General features: G+C 34.5%; 1 protein-coding gene across 28 annotated transcripts in view; it reads right to left on the bottom strand.

The window, feature by feature from the left end:
* Window positions 1-11809, bottom strand: part of FER (FER tyrosine kinase) — a 450919-nt gene that overhangs the window by 361951 nt on the left and 77159 nt on the right. For all 28 annotated transcript variants that reach the window (XR_008525732.2, XR_008525733.2, XM_063724214.1 and 25 more), the window contains 2 exons: window positions 8883-9056; window positions 6005-6104 (listed from right to left, as the gene is read on the bottom strand). Coding sequence is in view for 26 of the 28 variants with exons in the window: in XM_063724214.1 (XP_063580284.1) it covers window positions 6005-6104; window positions 8883-9056 (274 nt within the window). In the remaining 2 variants the exon portion in view is untranslated. The remainder of the gene's footprint in view (window positions 1-6004; window positions 6105-8882; window positions 9057-11809) is intronic.

Raw genomic sequence — 11809 nt, 5'->3', positions numbered from 1 at the left:
ACTTCTTCACTGATAAGACATAGGAAAAACAGAAAGGAAGGCTGAGTATTTTGCACACCATTGGTCCAGAAAGACCTCCCACTCGGCTCTCACTCTTACCTGATGATACAAAACAGACTGCAGGTTCAGCAGCTTAAATACTACTTTGTTACTCCTGACACAAACCTTCACTATTCATGACTTTTAAAATTAATTAACAGACTAAAACCCACATTAGAATTATTTCCCATGAACAACAACAGCATTGATGATAGTCAAAGGGAGTTGTTAAGGCACATCATGGCAAACAGTACCTGAATTCCCCCTATTTGCCAGAACCACCAACAAACCTCTGGATGTCTCCTAAGAGATAAATCTCAGAGTATTATTTATTTCCTAATATATACAATTTAAAAGTTTTTAAAAATATATTATTTCCTTTATACTATTTAGTGCAGATACAAGCTTTATGGATTCACAAAACTGTTTTATGGCTAAACCTAACCATGTGTTTAACCAACTAAAGGTATTCAGAATTTAACCTGCAATAGGAAGGTAAAATCTGTGTATTTTGCATTTAAGTACCTGTTATTTTATGCTGATGTCAAGAAACACTTCTAACTGAAATGCGTTCACTACTTAGTAAAGTGACAGCCCTGAGCAAGAGGCTTTCTTTGCTCACTGCTTCAAGCCAGCATTACCTTAAAGAGTTCATGACTTTGGAAAGAGTTAAACGTAAAAAGAGAAGGGTATTAGCAAAGCTTTTGGAATTGTTTTCCCATTTCCAGCTTTTTATTCCCTCTTTACACTGTTCTCTGTTTCTTCCCTCAACCCTCCTTTCTCTTCCCAGTCATCTGCTAGGCATTTTACAAATGATGGGCTGTTAACGTAATATTGCTACTGGCAAGGATGATCAATGGATGCCAAGCCATTGGATAGAAGGTTGTTGGGGGATAGGTTATTCACACATGCCAATGTATCTCTCCGCAGTTACTTACCAATTACATGGGGTAAAGGTACCTTCACAATGGAGAGATCTGGCAGTCACTACTTGACTTAAGTAATCAAACTTGACTGAGCACTAAGAGTAAGACAAGCCAACTTTATGTGCCTCCCGGTAGGATGCAACATAAAGTATACATCATCATCTATGAAGCAGTCCTGTCAAAAATGTTTGACCTGAATCTAATCAAGCCTCTAGAACTATCCTTAAATTTACATGAAATATAGGGGATAGATCAGGGACAGGTTAAACAGTAGTCATGAGAATGCAATCAGACAATCCAGCATATGAGAAATTTTACAAGAAAACTGGACTCCTGAAAAAAAAAAGTCATGAGTAGAAAGTAGGAGGACTGTTTCAGATGAAAAGATTAAGAGTCTACAGACACGACAATCAAATGTGGTATGTTTACTTTGATCAGATCCGGTTCAAAGCAACAACAATGAAGGAAATGATGGACAGAAAAAAAAAAACTATTAGATTGGTGCAAAAGTAATTGTGGTTTTTGACATTATTTTCAATGGTGAAAATAGCAATTACTTTTGCACCAACCTGTATAAGAGACATTCTGGGGAGACTAGAATATGGACCGGATATTAGATGATAATAGAGAATTATTTATTGTTAATTTTATTAGAAACGATAATTGCATTGTGGCTTTTTAGAAGAATGTCTTTATTCTCAGCAGATGCAAGCTAAAGCATTTACCGATCAAGAGTATATGATGCCTGAAACATACATTCAAATGATTCTGCCAATGTGGCAGAAGGTTAATACTTGTTGAATCCAGTATGTATATTCACTATCCCATCCTTCTAATTTCTACGTTTGTTTTAATTTTTTTTTAAAGGTTGGAAAAAATAAAATGAGAGGCTGCTTGTTGGGGCTGGACGAGTAGATGTTTTTTTCAATCTGTGTAAATTAAAGTCAGTCCCGATAAAGAATCTGATTAACTACTTTCAGAAAATGGCATGGGATGGCTGGACGCGGTGGCTCACACCTGTAATCCCAGCACTTTGGGAGGCCAAGGCGGGCAGATCACGAAGTCAGGAGATCGAGACCATCCTGGCTAACACGGTGAAACCCCATCTCTACCAAAAATACAAAAAATTAGCCGGGCGTGATGGCGGGCGCCTGTAGTCCCAGCTACTCCACGGGCTGAGGCAGGAGAATGGCGTGAACCTGGGAGGAGGAGCTTGCAGTGAGCCGAGATCGCGCCACTGCACCCCAACCTGGGAGGCAGAGCGAGACTCCGTCTCAAAAAAAAAAAAAAAGAAAATGGCATGGGGTTGGGGTAGGAGGAATTTCTCTGTGGCTACTTTCTGCTTCCTGCTCTACTTATTCTTTTTAAAAACCCATTGGATATTTACAGATACTTTCCATTCCCTTCTCCTCACTCAGAGCAGACTTCCTTAACCAGCCTACAGGCACTTGACTAGCCTAACTCCTCAAATCTTCTCTTCTTACCTAGACGAACTTGGTCCCTTTTAACTTTTGATTTGAGAATCACCTAGGATTCCTTTCATTTTTGGCTCGCCCCAAACTATTACCTTCACCTGATTTGTGGGAGCCACAATCCTTCACCCATGGTTCTTTCTTCTTGGTCAGCTCTTCTTACTTATTCTGACAGAATATTTAGAGGCATTTGCATTTTTATTAAATCTAGTAGAGGTGATTTCCCGTCTATAAGAAGCACTGACATGGGCCATGAACAGCTGTGGATATGTATGTGTTTACTAGTGATGGTAACAGTGATTGGGGGAATCCTTTTACTACCTTTTGTACTTCTTTGTATCGAAGGGTATTTGTATCTAAATGTTTGTTAAGGGAATGAAGGAAAAAAAAGAAACACCTCCAAGTTATTAACTTCAGCTCAATAGGTTAAAATTATTTTGGTTGTCCTCAGCATACATTATAAGTAATAATGAATCAACTAATGTTCAAATTAGTCCAAGTCAATTTAAGATAAAATGCAATATACATGTGCTCCCTCAACATACCACACAGCAATGCACATTTAATGTTTAAGGTGTATTATTTTTAGAATGTTTAAGGTTTATTATTTTAGAATGTTTAAGATGTATTATTTTAGAATGTTTAAGGTGTATTATTTTAAGGTGTATTTAATTTTTAGAAAATTAAAATGATGCTAAATTCATATTGCAAATGAATGTTACATTTTACATTATACTAAACATAAACGAGTGTTCCTTTGTATATAAATTTTAACATTCAAAATTTAAAATATCAGTTTAATTTATACAGCAGGGGTCAGGGGTTTGTAGTTTCAGCATTAACTCAGCCTTCCTGCTGGTTTACTACTACTACTACTACTGCTGAACTCCCAGTTATAGGAACTGAACCCTTGAGTCCAAACCCATTTCTTGATCAAATATAGAATTTATCTTACTATAGGAATTATTTCCAGGCCTTGTTTCCCCAAGGCCTGTCTTCTCTAATTGGATGCTCTGTGTTAGATTGTGATTGTAAATAACTTTTCTAAGAACTTCCAATGTCTAAAGTAATGACTCTGGATGCCAGACAAATATCTGAGTAGCTATTGTAAGCACCCCACAGTCTCTAGGGCCCATTCCAAAAGTGTCCTAATCTGGCCCATGCAGGTGAACTAAGGTTCTGACATAAAGCCTATATATGTTGGAAAAATTTGCCATTACAGCTCGTCATCCTTGTAAAGAGTAAATAACTCCACAAAACAACTCCTATTTCCATAAAAACAGAAGCAGTTTGAAACATAAATTTTTCAAAAATAAAATTTTATACTTTTTCATTTAAATATGAGTATAAACACAGTTTTGAGTATAAAAGTTTACCTATCTCTCATGTGTGAAGTGGATATATAAAAGTACTTATTTTAAAAATAACTATATATTCTGTAGGATTTAATGTGAGAAATCAAATTCTTGAAAACAGAAAAATACTATCATGAATACCTTTAGAAAGACAACTAAGCTTGTATAATTTTTAAAAAAGATTCAAATAATTCACTTCTTACAATTTATTACGAGTATGATCTTCAGATTCTCTCATTGCCTTCCAACTATTAATACAATACTAAATGGTGTTTCATCTGAATCAAGAGTAAAGAATAATGATTTTCCATAATCTTTTCTAATATAAGTATTAGGTACAAGAATTAAAACTTTGACATCAGAATTAGATTTTGCTTTTAAAAAAATAAACTATATCATTAAAAACAGATATCAAAGACTTGAAATTAATTATGTATTTCTTTTTCTAACTAATAATTCTCCAACAGATTAAACCTAGTGCGAAATACACAGCATAGCTGGATTACAATATGGTTGCTGTGGATGAAGTCAGATATGGATATTTGCAATGTAATTTAATTAACTTGAGAATGCTAGCCAAGCATGAAGCAATGAACTTTATAAAATTAACTATTTTGACAGATTAAGAAGTAATGTTTAATGTATATTTTTAAACTATTCTTGATGATTTAGCAAGGGATCCCTTGTGAAAAAGCTAAATTTTGCAAGAGAGTGAGACTTGGAGTTCTCAAATTAGTGAACCAGACTGTAAGCTCCTTGAATGCCTGGCAAATATTGTTTTGAATCTCAGTAACTTAAACATAGCAAGTGCCCAGTAAATATTTCTTGGCTATCTAAAGCACTCCTAAAATAACAAAGGAATAATAATTAGGTATAGGAAGTTTGAAAATCTATGAAATAATCACATAATGTTGGAACTTAAATCCAGGACTATCTGACTCCAAAGCCTGTGCTCTTTCATTTCTTTCTTTGCTTCACTAAAATAATTTAGATAATTTAAAGATAAAAGCATTTCAAAAGACATATCTACATTAATAGAGACCATAATCTCAAAGTCTTGGCTGAGTTGCATGACAAATAAGTAAGGAAACTGTGAATATGCATACAACTTCCCTAGTAAATTGGGGGGAGCGGGAAGAGAAGGAGACACAAAGTAAATGTTGGGGTAAGAAGGGGAGGAGGAAGAGAGAGAAGGGGGACAAACAGGGAGACCAAGGGAGAGGAAGGCAGAAGATAAAGAAGAGGGGAAAAGGAGAGAGAAAGGAAGGAGAAGAGAAAGAACTGCATTTAAATCAGTATCACTTCTAGTGTACTGGGAATAACAACAATATTTTCACTGTGCAAGATACAGCCAAATGGAGGAGCTGTTTACTTCATTTACTATGACAAAACAACTAGAATGTTTAACAAATAAAAGATAAAGAGAAAATGTAGAGAAAGATAAATTTAAGAACCAAAGTAAAATAGAGATTCTAATAAAGGCTTTATTTAGCTAGAAAGAAAATTAACAAAACAAAAAGAAAAATCCTCCAACTTTTATAAAGAAAAAATGTATAAATATGAGCGGTTTAGGCACATTTAAACATAAGCAAAATATTGCCCAATTATAGCAACAGCCAAAGAAGTTTCTGTTCATAAACTATGCTTAATCTTTACTGAAATCTAACATTTCAAAATTTAGATACAAAATCACTTAAGTACTTAATAAGAAATTATAACCATAAATCTCTGTTTGAGACATAAATACGCTTCTCTTTCCATTTATTTTTAAGACTTCTTATGAAAATTTTAGGGCAATATAGACACATAAAATTAAGCTATAAAGAGAACATAATGCTATAAAATGATGTGGTTTTAATGACTTTTAAATAATACAGGTAAAAAAGATTTTAAAAGTTTCTAAATAAATATACTCCTATTTTTCTTACTTAAGCAAGAGAGAAAATTTTAAACATCCCTTCAATTCTATTACACATGCTACATAATTCCATTTAGTATGAACTATTCGAAAATACTTTGAGTCATTTAAAGCAATGGAAAATTAGTAAGACTTACTACACAGTTTGACAATTAGCCAATGTGGGTTTATTTTGAGTTTTTTATATGTGAAATGCTCTAAATGAAATCATTCCACTACTTACAAAGATAACTTTCAAACAGGAAGAATAAAAATCACCTTACTAAGTAAACAATTTTTAAAATTTTGCCTTACCTTTAGCTAAAGCTTCTTTATATTTCTCTTTGGCAGAATTCATTTCTTTTATTAATTGTCTATAGCTGCATTTTAACTTCTCCAATTCTGTTTTTGTAACCTATCAAAGAAACAAAATGCATAAATGTATTAAATTGTTTAAATTTAAATTACTCAAGAACTTAAATTCCAAAGTATTAACTGATGTGTATTTTACTACTTACAGGTCAGAGTTGTTCTTTAATATACAACTACAGAAAATAAACTACAAGTATGTTTTAAAAATCAGTACTAAATTCAATAGCATGTGAAAACAAATAAACTTTTTTAAAAGAATAGCAAATCAGGCCAGGCACGGTGGCTCACGCCTGTAACCAGCACTTTGGGAGGCTAAAACAAGCAGATCGCTTGAGGTTAGTAATTCACGACCAGCCTGGCCAACACAGCAAAACCCTGTCTCTACCAAAAATACCAAAAAAGGACCCAGGCTGTGGTGGCGCATGCCTATAATCCCAGCTATTTGGGAGGATGAGGCACAAGAATTGCTTGAACCTGGGAGGCAGAGGTTGCAGTGAGCCAAGATCACACCACTGCACTCCAGCCTGGCTGAAACTTGACTCAAAAAAAAAAGGAGGCGGGAGGGGCGCAAATGAAGAATAACACTGCCATTATCTAAAATTAAAAAAAAATTAACTTGGTATATGCAGAAATATTTTCTGTAATTAAACAAACAATTAAAATATTTATTATTTCTATGGAACAATGAAACAAATACAAGTCCTTGACTGTAGTCAAAAAGTCATTTAAATGCAATTTAAGGAAAAAATACATGTCCCAGCTATTGTCTACAAATCTTCAAATTTGCCATTTGAGAAGATTAAGAAACAGAAAGCATCAAAACCTTGCAAAAGGGGTTATCAGCAACTTGGAAGATAATCTCAAACCCCTTTTAAAAAAATTCTGTATCACCAATGTTCTTGATGACACAGACGATGACACTGTGTGAATAAACAAAAATAACTACAATATAAATATAAATGCGTTCAAATCATTCTCCATTCAAGAAAAAACTCACTGGTTAACTTTGTAAAACTATTTGGTAAAAGACTGATACCAAACTTTTTTTTCTTTTTTTTTTTTGAGACAGAATCTCGCTCTGTTGCCCAGGCTGTTAGGGCAGCGGCATGATCTAAGCTCACTGCAGCCTCTGCCTCCAGTGTTCAAGCAATTCTCATGCCTCAGCCTCCCAAGTGGCTGGGGTCACAGACGTGCACCACCGCACCTGGCTAATTTTTGTATTTTTAGTAGAGACGGGGTTTCACCGTGTTGCCCAGGCTGTTCTTGAACTCCTGACCTCAGGCGATCTGCCCACCTTGGCCTCCCAAAGTGCTGGGATTACAGGCATGAGCCACCACACCCAGCCAGAAAACTTTTTTAATAGATTGATCAGGTTGACAACACTGGAACCAATTAGTCAAGTTTCACATAATAAAAAGATAAATCAACATTATATACCTCCTGATATAAAACTGCAAGAAGTGTATACCACCACCTATGATGTATTCTTGCCCAAAATACACAGCCAGAATCTTATCAAGTCTCTAGATTTAAATTCCAATTTACAGAAAAAATTAAAGATGAAGGAATATGTGAAATCACATAATAAGATGCTAAGAGAAAAATCCAAAATGAAGGAAATTCAATTATATAGAGCAAATTACCTAGTTTCTGCCATAAATAAATGGCATTTTATTAAACACTGTGCAGGAAAGAGAACCTACATATTTTTTAAAAGTATCATTCAAATGCAAGGTATAGATGGTATCTGGATCCTGATTGAAACCAACCAACTATAAAAAAACATTTAAACAACAACCATTTCAACAAAAAGTATTCGATAACATGAAGGAATTATTATTTTTAGGCAAATTAATGATATTGTAGTTACATTTTTTTTTTTTTTTTTTTGAGATGGAGTCTCGCTCTGTTGCCCAGGCTGGAGTGCAGTGGTGCGATCTCCGCTCACTACAACCTCCACCTTCCAGGTTCACGCCATTCTCCTGCCTCAGCCTCTCGAGTAGCTGGGACTACAGGCACCCGCCAGTACACCCAGCTAATTTTTTGTATTTTTAGTAGAGACGGGGTTTCACCCTGTTAGCCAGGATGGTCTCGATCTCCTGACCTCGTGATCCGCCTTCCTCGGCCTCCCAAAGTGCTGGGATTACAGGTGTGAGGTACCGCGTCCAGCCTGTAGTTACATTTTTAACAAGAACACTTATTTTAGCTATATATTCTAAAATATTTATGGATAAAATTATATATTTAAAATGATCCAATGTAAAAAAAAAAGTGGGTGGGAGTACAGAAAAAACGGTGACTATTCAGGTGATGGGTAGGTGGAAGTTCATTTTACTATCCTCTCTTGTTTTATACATTTACAAATTTCTATAATAAAAATAATTTGAAAAAAGCCATTCAGAAGAGACAGACTCTGAATGTAGGGAAAATGAGGGATACGTAAATTTAAGAATACCAAAAGTAATTCTGCCTGTATTTTCTTTTTTATTTATGCAAAGTATTAGATAAAACAAATTTATTTTTAAAAGTCTCAAAGAACTATTTCAGTAAATAAAAACTAAAAATCCTAAGTGATAAGAAAGCTTTGTGTCATAGTTTAATTGGGAGCCTCTTTTTTCTTTCTTAAGAGTATATACAGTAACAGTATATATATCCTATAATCAATGTTTTATGTTCAATAAGATATTACTTATTAGAGACCATAAACCTATTTCTTTTTGGGAAATAATGAATAAACAATTTTTAAAGCCAAATAAGGTAAAATATTTCTGTGAATTTGAAAAACAATTTCAAGAAAGAACTTCAATATGGAAAAACGAACCTTGATCATCTCTGCCTCTATCTGCTGATGAACACCTATGTAACTTTTCTTCACCTGCTGCTTGTCCTTAATCATCATGGTGAGCCTGTGTAAAGGTCCAGAGTTCAAGTCCTCTGCATGTGTCTTCATTATCCTACTAAGTTGTTCTGTCTGCTGAATCATAAGTAGCCAAGACTTAAAAAAAAAAAAAAAAGGAACAAAATTAACATTTGCATTAAAGGTTTCCATTTAGCTGTGCTTTAAGAGTTCAAAACTTTAAATATTTAGTTGTACGTAAATTATTACATTAATATAAAAAATAGGTTTCTGGCAACTGTTCAAAGATCTATGAATGGTTCATATTTAACGTCTTCAACTTCAACTACACATGCTTCAAAATTCTATAATCAGAGACAACACAGAAAACTAAGAAAAAGATTAGGGGACTCTTTAAGAGTCCACACTTGCAGTCTTCATTTGATCACTTCTCATTTCTTTTCCAGCACACTGAAATATTGCTCTGCCACACGATTCTAATGCCCCACTATGGTCTTCAGTTCCTAATGGTCAAATGCAACAGATATTGTCCCATCCACATCTTAACCTGCCTCTCTCTGTGGCATCTGATCCTGCTGACTCAACTTCATTCTGAAACTGTCTTTTGTGGAGGCTCGCTTAGCTTCCTATTTCCAACATTCCTGGCTTGTTTTCCTCCCTTTCTAAAATTTCCTTTTCAATCTTTGGTACCTGTTCTTTTGTTGCCTGTGAGAATACTGGTATTCTATGGATTTCTATCTATAGCCCTATTCTCTTCCTAACAAATACCTTTACATCTCAATAGTTCTTCCAGCACAATACACCAAAGGGCACAACACACTGCCTCAATAGCAAGAGGCACAAAATTGTAGGTTTGGGATCAGTGGGCATATGGAAACTGCTAGAAGAACAAATCATTTATTAGTTAGACTTCCTGACATATACATACTTAAAAAAAAAAAAAAGGAACAGAGGAATCCTCTTCACTATAGTATTCAATATTCTATTCAGAAACAATATTGAAGACCTATGATACGGTGGATCCAAAAGATATTTTTTAAATGGGCAAAGTTTGGTTTCAGATACTGACAAGAATAATTTTCTACTCTATTATTTTTTATCCGTGAATGAACAGAATTATTTTCTTTCTGTTAATACTCCAATGTAATCAAAAATCAAAATTTCATAAGCATCTAAAGCAAAATTATAGCCTAAAGAAAGCAAATTCTTAGTCATAATACAAAGTTGCCAGGATCTGACGTGTCAATCTTGCTTTTGATATACTGCATTGTATGTTTTTTAAAAAATAATAACCTTTGAGAACAGTTATTTAGGGAGGGGACTCATTTTTAGTTGTGAAATGATATAATGAACATGGAATATATGTGTAGCCTATAAACCCATCATATTTACTTTTAAATATGAAAATATAATCACTAACTTGCTCTTAACACCACAAAGCAATTTAAAACTAATGTAGTCCTTACTTTAAAATCTAAAATGTAACAAAGATGCAAACAGTATAAAACTATACAAACATGGATTAAAAACATAAACTAAATAGCTATAATATATGTAGCTTTGCCTTTTTCATCTAGTATTTTCACTTCAAACTATGCAGTGTTGGAGAAATATTCTATGGCATGTGCAGAATGTTAATGCTACAAAAAAATAAAAAGTGAGAGGAGACAGTCTTCTTGCTCTATCTTCAAAAAACAAATATTCTTTAAGTGCTTTGTAGCAATAACTTTTTGTAATTCTATGTAGCAGTCCTTGCAGCCTAGGGGAGAAGATTTCTTGGAAGCCAAAAACCACACAATTGGGTCAGATTGCCCTCCTCTCCCAGAAGGGTACATCCCAACCTGCCTAAAAGCCCTGTTCAGTGTAGTCACTACAGGAAGTCCAAGGTCTCAAAGCATATACTGCCACTCTGTCAACCCCATATTGTCCTCAGTATCTCCTAATCCAACCCAAGCCACTATCTATAGAATCGTGTATTGTCAAGAACTCTTGCTCTATAGTTAGAAAACTCTTCATACCTCTTATCAGAACTTTCCATTCATCTTCTAGTTTTAACAAAAGCCTGGCTCTATCTCACTCCCAACACCCCAACGCTGCTAATAAACAACCTCCACCTACCAAGACTGAATCATGAAGAAACAGAAATTCTGACTAGACTAAAACAGGTAGGGAGACTGAATCAGTAATCAAGCACTTCCCATCAAAAAGCCCAGACCTTTGTTTGACTCATTAGTGAATTCTACAAAACATTTATAGAAGAATTAACATCAATCCTTTTCAAACTACTCTAGAAAACTGAAAAGGAGGGAACACTTCCAAATTCATTCTATGAGGCCAGTATTACCCTGACAGCAAAGCCAGACAAAGACACTACAAGAAACAAGAACTGTCCAGGTGCAGAGGCTCATGCCTGTAATCCCAGCACTTTGGAAGGTTGAGGCGAGAGGACCGTTTCAGCCCAGGAGTTCAAGACCAGCCTGGGTAACACAGGAAGACATCATGTCTACAAAAAATAAAAATAAATTGAAAAAAAAGGAAAGAAAAATTACAAGCCAATATCCCTAATGAACACAGATGTAAAAATCCTCAATACAATTCTAGAGAACAAAATTGTATACATATTAAAAGGATCATATACCATGACCAAGTGGGCAAGTGGGATTTATCCCTGGGATACAAGCATGGTTCAACATACACAAATCAATAATTTTGTATTTGACACATTATATTAACAGAATAATGATTAACTTTATATGATCATGTCAATATATGCACAAAGAGTATTGGGCAAAATTCAACATCTTTTCATGATAAAAATTCTCAAGGAATCAAGTATAGAATCAATGTATCTCAACATAATAAAGGCTAGATATGGCAAGCTCACAGCTAAC

The sequence above is a fragment of the Pongo abelii genome, chromosome 4 (assembly GCF_028885655.2).
Source record: "Pongo abelii isolate AG06213 chromosome 4, NHGRI_mPonAbe1-v2.0_pri, whole genome shotgun sequence".
Lineage (NCBI taxonomy): Eukaryota > Metazoa > Chordata > Mammalia > Primates > Hominidae > Pongo > Pongo abelii.
Note: the sequence above shows the minus strand (reverse complement) of the source record. Positions and strands in the feature narration are given on the sequence as shown.